The following is a 13,866-nucleotide window of genomic DNA, read 5'->3' as shown; positions in this document are numbered from 1 at the left end:
TTAAGGAGACTTCTATTGGTCAAGGCGTCTCCGAGAACGCTGTCCCTGATCTTACTCAAACAACATCCCCTTCTGACCATACATCCCAACAAGCTGAGGTAAGCTCCCCCAGGGCTTCCCAGGATCAAGCTCCTGTTGTCTCGCCTTCTCCTCACCCCTGTTCTCCTGCCGCCAGTCATCTGAACGCTGTCGAGGAAGAGAACTCTCCCCCATACCAGCAACCTACTCTTGTCGACTTTATGTTGTTTGATCCCTTCTTTGATAACATGAGAGGAGCTGAGAATTTCGGCCTTGACAGCGTGGCAGAAGAAGCCATATCGAGTCTCCTACGCGCGGGGTGCCCCACCTTCAGGGAATTTTTCCCACCGGGCGATCGCAACGTCTTAGTCGAGCTAGGAGTATTGATGGGAATATCCTTTTGTATTTGATTTTGTAAAAAGATTTTACATTTGAGGGATGCCTCATTAAAAAACTCATGTGACGGAGAAAAAGAGTGCTTCTTTATTTTTTGTCCTAATTCTGCAGTCTCCTTGTCGCGTCTTCGCTTCTATCATCAACCCATCAGATCAGAGCACCATGCCAAGCACCTCACCCTTCAAACCCGATGTGCTAGCTACCCACTCATTGTCATTGCGAGGTTGATCCTTTCGCCAGCCCGCCCCATAGTAATGAGGAACTTCACCTAACTCGCTTTTCTGCTTGCCGCGCTTAGCTACACCAGTTTTGAAAACTGCCGACCCCACCGGTTTCCAGTATCCTGCCTTTCCTTTTCCCTTGCCCACGCGGCGGCTCGCTGGGCTTCTTTTCCAAGCATTCGGCTTGCCTCCAGGTCGCATAAGCACCCTATTTCCATTTGGCTCGCCACTACCACGCTGAAAGATCCGCTTGTCCATTTCCTGGCTCATCACCCTTGTTTCCTTTCGCTCGTCTAGGCCCTTGTTCTAGAGAGTTGGCTTCCTGAACCTCGGCAGCTCCCAAAGTGTCGCATCCTTCGAACTCCAACTGAAGAGGTCGAAATTGTCCTCTACCAGTTTTTCTAGGCGTCGTTCTTGACTGATCGTGAGCCTGGGCTCGATCGCCAGCACCCCTCTGCTGAATTTATACCTCTCCAAACCCTCAATTATGCTTGCCCAGCGCTCCTCTGCATGTGCATCTATGAATTGCTCATCTCTTCCCGTCCTACCATCCAGCCTACCCTGTCCTTGGCTATTCCTCAATCTTTCTATCTTCCTATCTATCATCTGCTCCAACTGTTGCACCGATGTCACCGCTCTTACATGCCTTCGTCTCGTCGAGGTTGTGTCACCGCCTCCACCAAAGCCACCTGCAATTGTGTTTATTGTCCCAACTGGAGGTTCATGATCTTTGTTGAAGGTCTCCTCCGCCCCCTTCTTCCTCGATGCCAGCGTCTCCTTCTTGTCAGTGGTCGGCGTCTGACGGCGATCGTCCCGCCTGCGCTCGTCCTGCTAGAGGCCCCCTTTATACCGGTTTCCCTGCTGTCGTTCGCCGCTCGAGCGATAACCTTGGTCGTTCAACTGCGAGCGCCCCGCCCGGATTAGCCTTCCAATTTCGTTTTTCAATGTAAAACAATCCCTAGTGTCGTGGCCCACCGAACGGTGATACTCGCACCACTTTGTCTTATCTGCCGCCACTCGGGGTGGATTGGCCTCCCTCTCGCCTTCCTCAACCGCGTGTGTTGCCTTAACTTCCTGAAGCAACTCCGTCAAATGTGCACTTAAGCTTTTCCCTGATTCCTCCCGCCGGCGGGAGTCGGCCTGGTGCCACGGGCGACGGCGCTCGAAGCTCTCCTTCCTAGGATACAACAACTCTCTCGCTACTTTCACTCCTGAATTTACCTTCTTATCTCGCCGCTTACCGCCTTCTCCTTTTTCCTTACTTTGTTTGCCTTCTGATGACGCGTCCCTCTGATCGCCATCCTTTTCTATTTTCGCGCGCTTCCTCTTGAAGGCATCATCCTCCTCGTCCAAAATGTAGGTATTTGCTCGCGCCCAGATCCCTGCCATCGACCTAGCCGGCGTACGACTCAACTTGCTATTCAGCTTTCCTGACTGCAGCCCGTTCTTAAAAGCGCGCGCGCAAGGGTGTGGTTCCGACTCCTCAATTTTAACAGACGCCGCGCTGAATCGTTTCACGTACTGCTTCAGAGTTTCTCCGTCTGACTGGCGTACGTTGTATAAGTCCTCTATCGTAATCTGCTTGCTCTTGCTCGCGGAGAACTGAACAAGGAACTTTGACAAGAAATCGCGGAAGTTCGTGATAGATTCGCGAGGCAAAGTCGTGAACCAAGCCATCGCCGTGCCTTTAAAAGTTGACGGGAACATTCTGCACTTCACCGCATCAGAAGCTGCACTTATCACCATCTTCGTGTTGAAATACAGCAGATGCTCCTTGGGATCGGCCTTGCCACTATTTGCTGCCAAGAACGGTTCAAACTCCGCCACGGCCTCGGCTTCACGCTCTCCTTCATCTTGTTGCTCGACACGATAATACTCCAACTGCTCTTGTAAGTAATCGTTTTGCTGCCGAATGTCATCGACACTTCAGATCAGACGTTGCCAATCTCGACCGGTGATCGGAGCTTGTGGCGACAGTGTTCTTCCCCTCGAGGCTCTTGGTGAGTGTGTTGGTGACCTCTATTGCTCCGGTGAGGACGGCGGAGAAGGCAAAGGAGGTGTTGGAGAAGGAGGAGGTGGAGGCGGTGGAGGTGGAGGAGGAGTCAATTGCTCGGACTCGTCGCGGCGGACCTGTTCTCGTCGTGACCTGCCTCCTACACGATGCGGTGGAGAGCCGCGCCGCTGCTCCTGCTCTCCGTCGCGTCTTCGACGACGTGTCTCCATCAGACTTCACAAGCGAACCAAGAATTTAACCAAAATTCTAGAAAACTGAAGAGAATTGCACGGAAAATCGAACTTCTCTCAATCAAATCACAATCCACGTGATCCGGGAATTGAAATCTACCGATCCCCACAGACGACGCCAAATGTTCTATCCAAGAACACAGAGATGAGGTACGGTACCCATAGTGAGAGGATCGTGATGTGAGAATCTAGAGGGAATGAGAGCGTAACCGCTTAGAGAGAGAAAATAACTGAATTTCAAGTCTTTTATTTCTCAAATGAGCCAAGAGTTCCTTACAATTGGTAACCTCTCCCTATTTATAGATTCGGGAGTTGGGCTTTGCGCCCCTAACTTCTCCTAATGGGCTAGTTGGGCCTCCCGGGAGAAAGCTCAACTACCTGACTCGCATATTGCCCCAGGCTGGCGCGCCTGGGCGAGGGACCTCAGGGTCTCCCCAGTCCATGTGGAAATAATTAAAGAAACTAGAAAAATAATTCAAATACAACAAAATTTGTAATTTGAATTGACGATTATATTGTATTTACAAATAACATTATAGATAGAGTCTCGACTAACTACAACCGCAATGATTTAAGATGCTCGTCATGTTTAGATTTCTGTGATATCTTTATCTCAAGCTTTGGAAGATTGTTAAAGCAATATACAGAATAGAGATCAAGTGGAGTCCAAATCTAGAAACTCTGAAGTCTGACCCATTAGAGTTCGCATTAGGCTGCGTTAACATTACTAGATATATTACTAGTTGAGTATTCACATACAACGCATCAAGTCCAGCACCGCCACCGTCCTTTCCCTCTTGTAATTGACTTCTTGTTGTTTTCTATTGACTCTTGGATAGCGTTTGGAACTTTCATTTTTTTAGTTTAAAAGTTCATTTTGAGTTAAAATTTATTTGGTACATATTTTTTTAAAACTTTGTATAATATCTAATTTAAAAATGAAAAATTAAAAAGATGATTTATAAATCATTGTAAAAATAAGAATATCTTTGTATCTTTATCAGCTCATGGAGTTTGATCCCAAGTTCTCATTCATTAGTTCCACTTGAAATATAGTTTTCCACTAACTAACATCTAGAAGGATAAATTGCATAGCAAATGAAGTACTTCCCGAGTACTTTCCTCAAGATCAACATAGGTTGTCTCCCATCTCCCCACTTGTCCACTACCCTTTGCAGCAGTAATAGTTTTAATTTTTTTCTTAGTCATCAAATTTAGAAATCAATGGTTTAGGACATGTTTGATTAAGGTTTTGAAAACTGTTATCTATTTTAAAAACTGAAAATATTTAAAATTAGTAATGGTGTAGGTAAAATCTCTTTCGTCATTTAGTGCAAATGAGATCAGCTCAGCTCGGAACAATGAAGGAATATAGGTTAGGCTTCTCAGTACTCCCGACCGCATTCAAGTTGACATCATCAGAGAAGAGTTGATCTATAGCTAGTAGATAGAATCTCCTTGTTAATCAAATATGGAAGCCTCTGATGTATGTGAGAATCAGTTGTGAAGTTTGTTTTTGTTTCTTACGAGCCGTTGGAAGAAAATTTGCATAAACGATAACGAGAAATGAATAAGAGAAAACTTCAAAAAATTGTTCTTCTCGAGATCCTCTCAAAAAGATTTTGTGTGTAGACTTGAGATTAAACCCAAGCTGGGAGGGTTAGAATACAACCCTTCTCGGAGTTGGAGGGACGAATTTCATCAATATCACTTGAAAATTGTAGAAAAGATATGTAAGGAAGAGCAAAATAGGAACGATTTCCATCTTCGAGAGGTTGAAGGAAGACTCTAATTTAAAATTCAAATTTAAGGAGCAAAAATTAGGGTCTATAACTTGGTTAAAAAGGGATAAACCGCCAAAGTGGTTACAAAAATCGTGGGGAAAATCAGATCTGATTGCCAAAATTGAAACAACGAAAACGTGAGCACTTCTTGATTCAAGCTTCTAACGAAGATTTTAAAAGTGAAGAAGTGGGCATTATAGAACAAAGATATGAAGGATGGTAAGAAAATTGACTTGATAGAGAGGTCGAAATTGGAATTTCAACTAAGAAGAAGAAAAAAAGCGGGAAAAAAGTATACATAAAGTGACCTTTTGGGCTTTCTTTCTTACTTGAACAAGTAAACAGATCAAACAAAAAGAACTTTAAATTTGAAATACCAAGCTGAGGGGCTCCTGTTCCACCCGGCTACGATGTTGTCGGACCTAGAGGTGTCTCAGTCGACCAAAAGGCATGCACATAAGCACTCATCAAAAGGACAAACAGAATGACTCGGAATGGGACGTCGCTTCCTAGCTCATAACCGATCGACTGCAAGAAGGTTGAGGCACAACAAACTAAGATAGGACAACCCAATGTTTCCCACATGATCAAAAGTCTCATTTAAGGGACTTCCTACACTCTTGCAAAGCCTATAGGTATATGTTCTATCATTTATTTACAAGGAGTACTTCAAAAGTAATGACAGTTACATATTGATGTTGAGTCGATGGGTCAAGTTTCAAGTTAGAACGGGTGCAACCACGTGGAAAAGAGAAATTACACTGTTGGACGCGCATAAAGTTTTCAAGTAGTAGTTAGTTTAGTGTTGAAAGACACGTGCGATGTTATAGTTAACTAGCTAGTCATTAAGATGATAGTTTGGATTTACATTTTTAGCGAGGGATTTTTGGGGTTCCCAATCGGATACTCAAAAATTATCTCTTAAAATATTAGCCAAACTCAAGGTGACAAATTGGGAGTCAGAGAAACTAAAGTATGATTTCTTATCATGCAATATTTGTTCTGTTTGCAATTTCTTTTCTTCTTCTTGTTCATTTCTTTCTTTAATTTCGAAATCTAAGTGTTTAAATCCAATTTAAAGTTCAAGTACTTTTTTGTTAATCACAAATTTAAAATTGTCATTTAAACATTTTCAATAAAAAAAACCCAAAAGGACTCAAGTTCAGTTCTGAAATTGATCTAATTCTCATTTCTTTACCAAAAATTAGAGTAAACAACTACTCATAATAAAAAGTGCATTTTGTGAACTAATCAATTGGGTCAACTGGGTCAACTGTAATGGGTTAGAGTTTCTAGACCTGTACGGCTGTACTCCACTTTATCTCTATTCCCTATATAATACGTTAACAATTTCCTAAAAGTTGAGACAAAGATATCAAAGAAATCTAAACATGACGAGCTGTATCAACCTCAAAATATGGCTTCTCAACTTGACTATCTTTACCATGTTTGCTATCACCTATGGTGGGAGACATTTGTTAACTCAAAATCCTGAGTTTCAAGTGAAAGCAGTTAATCTAGGTGGTTGGCTGGTTACTGAAGGTTGGATGAAACCTTCTCTGTTCGATGGAATTCCAAATAAGGACTTATTGGTAAGTACATATCTATGCAGAAAGAAATTGCAATTCATATTATATTTATGGTTTCTTATTGTCATAGCCCTCTTCATATACATGGTAAATTTTTGTAGGATGGAACTGGTCTTCAGTTCAAGTCTGTTACGACAGGGAAGTATCTCTGTGCAGAGTCAGGTGGAGGAACAATCCTTGTTGCAAATCGCTCAACCGCTTCGGGTTGGGAAACATTTTCAGTGAGTGATTTTTGTTCATCAATTAATTAAAACTGGTTTTTGGAGTGAGATAGGTGTTAGATTTTGATGATGTTCCCTGTAATCTTGTAGTTGTGGAGGATAAATGAGAATGCTTTCAGATTCAGGGTGTTTAACAAACAGTTTGTGGGGTTAAATGGGATTAACGCAGTTGCTTTGACCAACACTCCCACTGATTCTGCAACTTTTGATGTCATTAAGGAAAGTGACAGTTCAAACCGTGTTCGAATCAAAGCATCAAATGGATACTACTTGCAGGTAATTAAATGTCCTTTCATTTTTTGTATAGAATGGAGTCTTTAAATGTTTGTTATAAGTTGCTGAGGTATGTTTGGATCGATGATAAGGATAGGAATGAGGTTGGATGAAGTAGATTTTTAATGTTCTATTAATTTTTGAGTATGTTAAATGAAGATGAGATGGAATTGTTCCATTACTTGCCATCAATTTTTGAGATTTGGAAAGAATGAGATGGAATTGAGACATTGATAACTACTGATACTAAAATATTTTTTGTGCTGCTGTTTATATTATATATTCAATATTAGTGTTTCAAAAGCTGGGGTAATATAAAAATTTATATTAAAAAGGTAATATACAAAAAAAAGAACTACAAGGTGTGGCGTAGCGGTTAGCTCATCTTATTCTTTAATTATAAAGCTGGGGTTTGATTTTCGCTCATGAGAATATATTGTATTTCGTGAACAGCCATTTACCGCTTAGTCAAGTACATGCAGTGATAAAATAAGTAGTTGTTATCAGTGATAAGCTCTTTTAAAAAATTAAGGATAAAAAATGAATAATTCATGACTTCGACCCGAACAATGAAGTGATAAATTTATTTCACCATCTCATAAAATATTCAAACTACGAAATAATATTTTCATTATGTTGGATCTCATTCCATTTCGTTCTATTATATTTTATTTTGATCTGTTTGATTATGTTCAATAAAACCGAATATAGCCTAAGGGAAATCACAACACGTCCTCACTTTGTACGTGGGCTAGTCGCCCATAAAATTATTTTACAATTGGGTAGATTTTAATGTACATTTCTTACTTTTTAAACAAGACATAATTTGAAAAGAGAAGACTAAGAAAGCCCTTTAGACTTGAGGTCATGCAATTCGGCAAATCCATCTAACCTCAACTTGGAAGAATGTGACCAACAAGGATTATATTATAAACCACTTGTTGTATGGATTCTTTGTCATTCATCAATTATTCTAAACCTTAAATTGTGAAGCACATGAATATTTTATTTTTTATCCAATTCTGATGGGGTGTAATAAATTTACAGGCAAAAACAGAGGTGCTGGTGACTGCTGATGTATCACATGTTAGCGGATGGCGTGAAGATGACCCAACAGTTTTTGAAATGAGAATCACTGGAGGGTTGAAAGGAGAATTCCAACTCACAAATGGTTATGGGCCCATAAAAGCACCACAAATAATGAAGGTAGTATTAAGATTAATTAATATATTTAAAGCCAAAGAATTGACCAGCAAGTTGCAGGTCAAGTACTCAAATTGGTAGTAAGCGTTGGAAGTCAAAAGAATTGTGTTTGCTTTTATCTAATAATTCTTCAAAAAAGCTTCTATAAAAAATAGAGTTTTATAACACTTGTTAACATTTCTTACATATAAATTTGTTCTGTTTGAGTCTTGGGTGTAAAAAAACTCACTAAAAGAGGTGTATATATATCCCCTTCAATTGTCTTTCGTGAAATATACATATGATATAAAGAAAAGAAGCAAAGTTTCATGAAACGTAGCTAACTTCTAGATGTTCAACTATTTACATGTTGATGTGTGAATGTTTGACGTTTTTTTCAGGAACATTGGAGCACTTTTATTGTAGAAGAGGATTTCAAGTTCATAGCAAATAACGGATTAAATGCTGTTAGAATTCCTGTTGGTTGGTGGATAGCAAGTGATCCAAGTCCACCACGGCCTTATGTTGAGGGTTCCTTGAACACACTAGACAATGCCTTCTTGTGGGCAGAGTGAGTCCATAAACTTTATTTTCTAGTATTTATGTGGCTTCAGCTAGATACAAAAAATGAAAATTAAAAGGCTCAGTTAATAACGAAATTCAAAACAATATTAATAGATTATTGATCTGGTGCAGGAAATATGGATTGAAAATCATCATAGATCTTCATGCTGCACCTGGTTCTCAAAATGGCGATGAGCACAGCTCTTCAAGAGATGGTTCACTAGAATGGGGACAATCAGATGAAACCATCCAACAAACAGTTCAAGTTATAGACTTCCTGACTGCCAGGTTTATATTACATATAGAACACTTTTATATAGACAAACCTTCATGTTTTAAACTTAAATGGTAACATCATGATTTTAAATTGTAGCTGATATCACATTGGCGGTTGCATCATAATATTTAAAATTAGGGGAGGGAGGAATGCAGCTAATGAAGTTGTAGCATACGGTTGTCCATACTAACTTCTGCGCTTTCCCTACGATCGATTTATATGTAGGATATTTCATCCCTCTTGCGAGTACTTTACCTTCCAATACTCGATCCAGGACTCGAGCTACCCCAGCTAGGCACTTAGCCCTTAGGTCCTACAATTGATTCTCAGGAGGTAAAATAATCGCTAGAGGGGCGATGATATTTTCTACGTATACATTACAGGGCAAACTCAGAGATTGGTAACAGCCAATTTTACATAATTCATGAAAAACTTGGATATCACGATGGTAGTTGCAAAGCACAATTTAAAACCATTGTTATTTGCATTATATAATCAATTCTATATTGTTATGTGTTGTATGTAGATATACAAAAAGCCCAAGCCTTTATGCAGTTGCTCTTTTAAATGAGCCTCGCTCACCCGGTGCCACTCTAGAGAGCCTAAACAAGTACTACAAGGCTGGATATGAAGCAGTACGCAAACACTCCTCCAAAGCTTATGTTGTGTTTTCAAATAGGTTAAGTTCCCCAGACCCTAGAGAATTCTTCAATGTTGCCAATGGCCTTACGCGAACTGTGATAGATGTTCACTACTACAACGCTTTTGGAGATTTTTTTAAAAGCATGACTGCCCAACAAAACATTGATTACATTTACAACGATCGTAAAGCAGAGTTAAATTATCTTACAACTTCAAACGGTCCTCTAGTTTTGGTTGGTGAGTTTTCAAATGACCTTTCTTTATCCTTATGAATACAAATATTTTTAATAGTTCATGAAATTTAACTGTGAATTTTATTTTAGAATTTACGTTATTCATTTATTTTAAATGTATTCTGTACTAATTTTAAACCACATTAATTTCAATTCAAGGTGAATGGGTTGCTGAATGGCAACTCCAGGGAGCTACCAAAGAAGACTACCAAAGATTCGCCAAGGCCCAGTTAGATGTTTATGGGCAAGCAACATTTGGATGGGCTTATTGGAGTTATAAAAATTCCGTCAATCACTGGAGTATGGAGTGGATGATCAAAAATGGTTATATCAAGTTTTAGAAAGTTGTTTACCAAAAACAAATTAGACAGTTTGTGATCCTCAAATAAAAAGGAAATTTACAAAGTTTTTTTTTATCTTTTGTGTAATCTTTTGACTAATAAATAAACCAGCCTAACAACAACAAAGGCAAATGTAATAAGTCAGTTATTAGATCTTTTATTCAGTTAGTATATGCTTAGTTTGATGTATTATACTTAGTTTTAATGCTTCGTCCTCACTTCAACGTTGAGCATTACAAACTCAATCAAGATAGTTGATTAGTGAATTGGGCATATGGGGGATTGATTCGCAAATCATAAAACTGGGAAGGAGCTCACTCAGTAAAAGCTACAAAAAAGAAAATCTAGAGCTAGTGAAGAATATATATTCTTACTTCATATAGGGGATGTATCATGTGAGAAAGAGATTCTTATATGAGAACATGAGAATAAATCGTGACCGTCAGATCTAATCATGATATATATATATATATATATATATAACCGGGAAAAATGGGTAGAAGAGAAAGTAAGAAAGTTATCATGTGACCTTAAGGTTCCTCGCCCGCCACCGAAGAAGAAATCCCCACTCCTTGTTGACCAGTCCACGACCGATGCTGAGCCTGTCTCATCATCTGCGCCCAGTGGGTTGAGGTCCCTGCTCAAACCTTTCGCCCTACACAAGGGAAAAATCATTCTTTCCCAAGGCAAGACGGGAGCCTTGCCAGTCTCCCCCCTTCGCCAAGTCGGTCTATCGCCCCAGAACGCATAAGGTTCTCGGCAAGCTTTCCGGCCTGAAGGTGAAAAAGAAGGCCCTCCTCGCGGCCGCCCTTTCACTTTCAAGGGACCTCAACCTTTCATCCTTTCACAAGTCAGCTTTGAAAAGTTGGAGGAAGAGGTATTGGATAAAGGTCTGGACCACATGGCTGAGGAGGCCATGTCGAGCCTCCTCCACGCCGGGAGCATTTTTGGACATGCATTTAAGCATTACGGTTCTGCCACCAAGGTTGCTGAGAGGTTGCGTTAAGAGGTGAGCCAACTTCGCACCGCCAACTTTGAGCACGCCGAAAGGTGCAAGGTGCTGGAATCCCAACTATCAACCCAGAAGGCCACCTACGAGGAAAAACTGACCAAGTTGGGAAAATAAGCCAACCGAGCCAAGATTTAGCTGGAGGAGCGAAAACATAAAATACTGCAAGAGGTAGCCGCCAAGGAGGAAATCATCTCAGCGAAAAGTTTAGAACTGGCGGCGAAGGACAAGGCGATCGCCAGCTTGAAGGCTCAAACAGAGATCGACCTGGCGGCGAAAGAAGACGTCATCACCGCGGTAAAGGCCCATGCCAAGGTTAACGCCGAGAATCTTGAAATCAGGTTGAGGAGTGAAGCCGCCGTTGCTGAACAACGCGAGTATGTGTTCTTCGTCGCCAAAGTCCAAGTCTGCCACCTCTTCAACGACCTTGACTTGCGTCGTTAAAAAACTCCCGAGATGGAGAAAAAGAGTTCGTCTTTATTTTTCGTCCTTACTCTTCAAAGCTTCCAGCTCGCCATATCCCAGCGTCGCCATCCCGTGCTTCCAGCTACAACAACTCCCCAAGCTTCACATCCTTCACCCCTGAAGTTCTCGTCCTCCATTCATCACTTTCAGAAAACGGTCCCCCTCGCCGGGTTCCCCTGTGGTTCCATGTGGTCTTTCCTAACTTCAGCTTGCCCTTCTATTGCCGCCCCGCCCTGGGCATCTTAAACCTTCCCTTTGTCTTGGAGGTCTTGACCGCCTCTTGTAGCACATCTTTCCCTTTTCCTTTGCCCTCGCGGCGGTGTACCTGCGGTACTGGCGGCTTAACCTTAGGTATTCCTCACTTTGTCGGTTCCGTTTCAATCCATTCGAAAAGGTCCAAATTTCCGCTCAACAGTCTTTCCAAACGCTTTTCCTGTTCAGCAATGAGCCTGGCTCCAATAGCCAAAACTCCCCTGCTAAACTTTTTTTCCTCGAAATCAGCAATCAGATTCGCCCAGCAACTCTCCGCCGCTGAATCAGTAAACTATCCATCCTTTCTAGTTCTTCTCTAGCTAGGGAGGTCCTGCAAAACCTCAACCTTGTAACATCTATGTCCGGCGGCAGCTGTAAGACCCCGTTTTAGGGCATATTATTTTAATAATAATATTAAATAATATTTTGTGAATTGCTTGTGCTATATGTGATATTATGCCTTTTAAAAAGGTGATTACTTGTTAGAAGAAATATCAAGTCCTAGAAACCTCTAGACATTGATGAGCCCGACGATACGATCATTTTGACTATAATATTGCTAGGGTTCGGCGACAGCAACTTTTAGGTCAAAATCAACCTGACGGCAGCGATGAGTTGGCGAATCGAGTCGACGAGGACGATTTCGTGGGCCACACCTTATGGGGAGGTGCTGGCCATGATTTTAAGAATATTCTAGGAGAGAATATTCCTTGGTTTTATTTTTGAAGGTTTTATTTAAATAAAAGGCTTAATATCACATTTGGTCCCCCACGAATGCGAATTGTGCAAAATGAGTCCCTAAACTATTTTTTTAGCATTCTCTGTCCCCTACGTTTTCTCCCGTTACCACAGTTAGTCCTTCTGTTAGATTTTAAACGGTTTTTTCCTACGTGGATTTTTTTAAATGACTTGGAGGAGAGAGAAGAAGGTTAATAAGTGAAAAGGCACGCATGTGCCTTGCACATGCCCCTCTTCTTCATCTTCTTCATCAAATTCATCTCCCAAACCCAGAATATAGAACCTTACATTTAATCTGCAACTAACAAGAAAAAATACTCAACCTCTCCGCTTCACAAGACCTTCCTCTCATCCTTATCTCATGCTCTTTCTCATTTTCTTTCCATCAAGAGACTAAATACCCAGCCCCATCTTCCTTTCTTCTTCCCTCACGGCAAAACAAATGCATCAACCCCTCTTTCTAGCCTTTTCCCCCACTAACTGAAAACATTATATCACTTCATTGTCCCTAATTTTAGTCTACCCAAAACAAGATCCCAACCCCTCAACAACACTTCCATTCTTTCCAATTTTGTTCGACCAATACTTCACTTTCCCGTAACATTTCTATGCAACCAACATGAAGATAACCACCAATCCTTGCATATCTAGATTTCGACCTTTTCCCTTTCTTCCAGATCCAGATTCAACCTTTTCCCTTCCTTCTAGATCCAGTATGAAGATCAATCAGGGAGAGGTGGAGAAGTTGGAGGGTTTTGATTTTTGGGTTTTTCTGGTTTATGATGAAGAAGATGACCGAGTTCATCATGTTTCTGGGTTTTTTTTCTTTTATTTTTTAATCAACTTTTTTAACAGATGCCGTTAGTTTATAGACGGAAAACTATAATTGCAAACGGAGGGTAACATCGGGGACTAAGAATGCTATTTTTAAAGTTTAGGGACTCATTTTGCACGATTCGCATTCGTGGGGGACCAAATGTGCTTTTAAGCCTAAATAAAATGCATTTAAATAATTTTAACCTATGGTTTAATATCAAAATTAATTCTGAAAATATTTTTGAGGCATCATGGAGCTGGTGCACGAATTTTTGGAGCCAAAAGTTATTGATGAGGATTTTTGATTTTAAAATTGAAGTTTTGGGTGCATTTAGGAGGGAAATTGTGCATTTAATGCATTAATTATTTTGGGGTTTTTATTTAAATTATTATTTTAAAAAATTTTGGTGAAAAATCTATGCATGAGGTGTGTGTGGTCGGCCAAACCTAGTAGAGGATGAAAAGGAAATAATTTTGCAAATAATTTCCTTTTTAGCTTGGTTTTATGAAGGAGAGATATTAAGGATTTGATTCTTTGACTTTCTAATTGATGGGGGATTAATTTCTAATTTTTTTTAAACTTTCAGGGATCTCTCCAAAT

The 13,866-nt window shown here is 40.5% G+C and overlaps 1 protein-coding gene across 1 annotated transcript; it reads left to right on the top strand.

The window, feature by feature from the left end:
• The first annotated feature begins 6,014 nt into the window (after positions 1–6,014).
• LOC130734253 (probable glucan 1,3-beta-glucosidase A) lies at positions 6,015–10,156 on the top strand. The gene is made up of 8 exons (XM_057586596.1): positions 6,015–6,255; positions 6,354–6,473; positions 6,564–6,749; positions 7,794–7,952; positions 8,330–8,499; positions 8,625–8,780; positions 9,296–9,648; positions 9,804–10,156. Exons 1-8 carry the CDS (start codon positions 6,055–6,057, stop codon positions 9,983–9,985), a joined length of 1,527 nt encoding a protein of 508 aa, XP_057442579.1. The 5' UTR covers positions 6,015–6,054; the 3' UTR covers positions 9,986–10,156.
• Positions 10,157–13,866: the final 3,710 nt, after the last annotated feature.

Source organism: Lotus japonicus, chromosome 1 (assembly GCF_012489685.1).
Source record: "Lotus japonicus ecotype B-129 chromosome 1, LjGifu_v1.2".
Classification (NCBI taxonomy): Eukaryota; Viridiplantae; Streptophyta; class Magnoliopsida; order Fabales; family Fabaceae; genus Lotus; species Lotus japonicus.
This window is presented reverse-complemented; position numbering and strand designations above follow the sequence as displayed.

What these genes read in the sequence shown, in the direction of transcription:
- LOC130734253 (XM_057586596.1), top strand. Translation starts at nt 6,055, where the DNA reads ATGACGAGCTGTATCAACCTCAAAATATGGCTTCTCAACTTGACTATC. An exon ending in CGGGTTGGGAAACATTTTCA is followed by an intron (nt 6,474 to 6,563) that starts GTGAGTGATTTT and finishes GTAATCTTGTAG; the next exon opens with TTGTGGAGGATAAATGAGAA. An exon ending in CAAATGGATACTACTTGCAG is followed by an intron (nt 6,750 to 7,793) that starts GTAATTAAATGT and finishes ATAAATTTACAG; the next exon opens with GCAAAAACAGAGGTGCTGGT.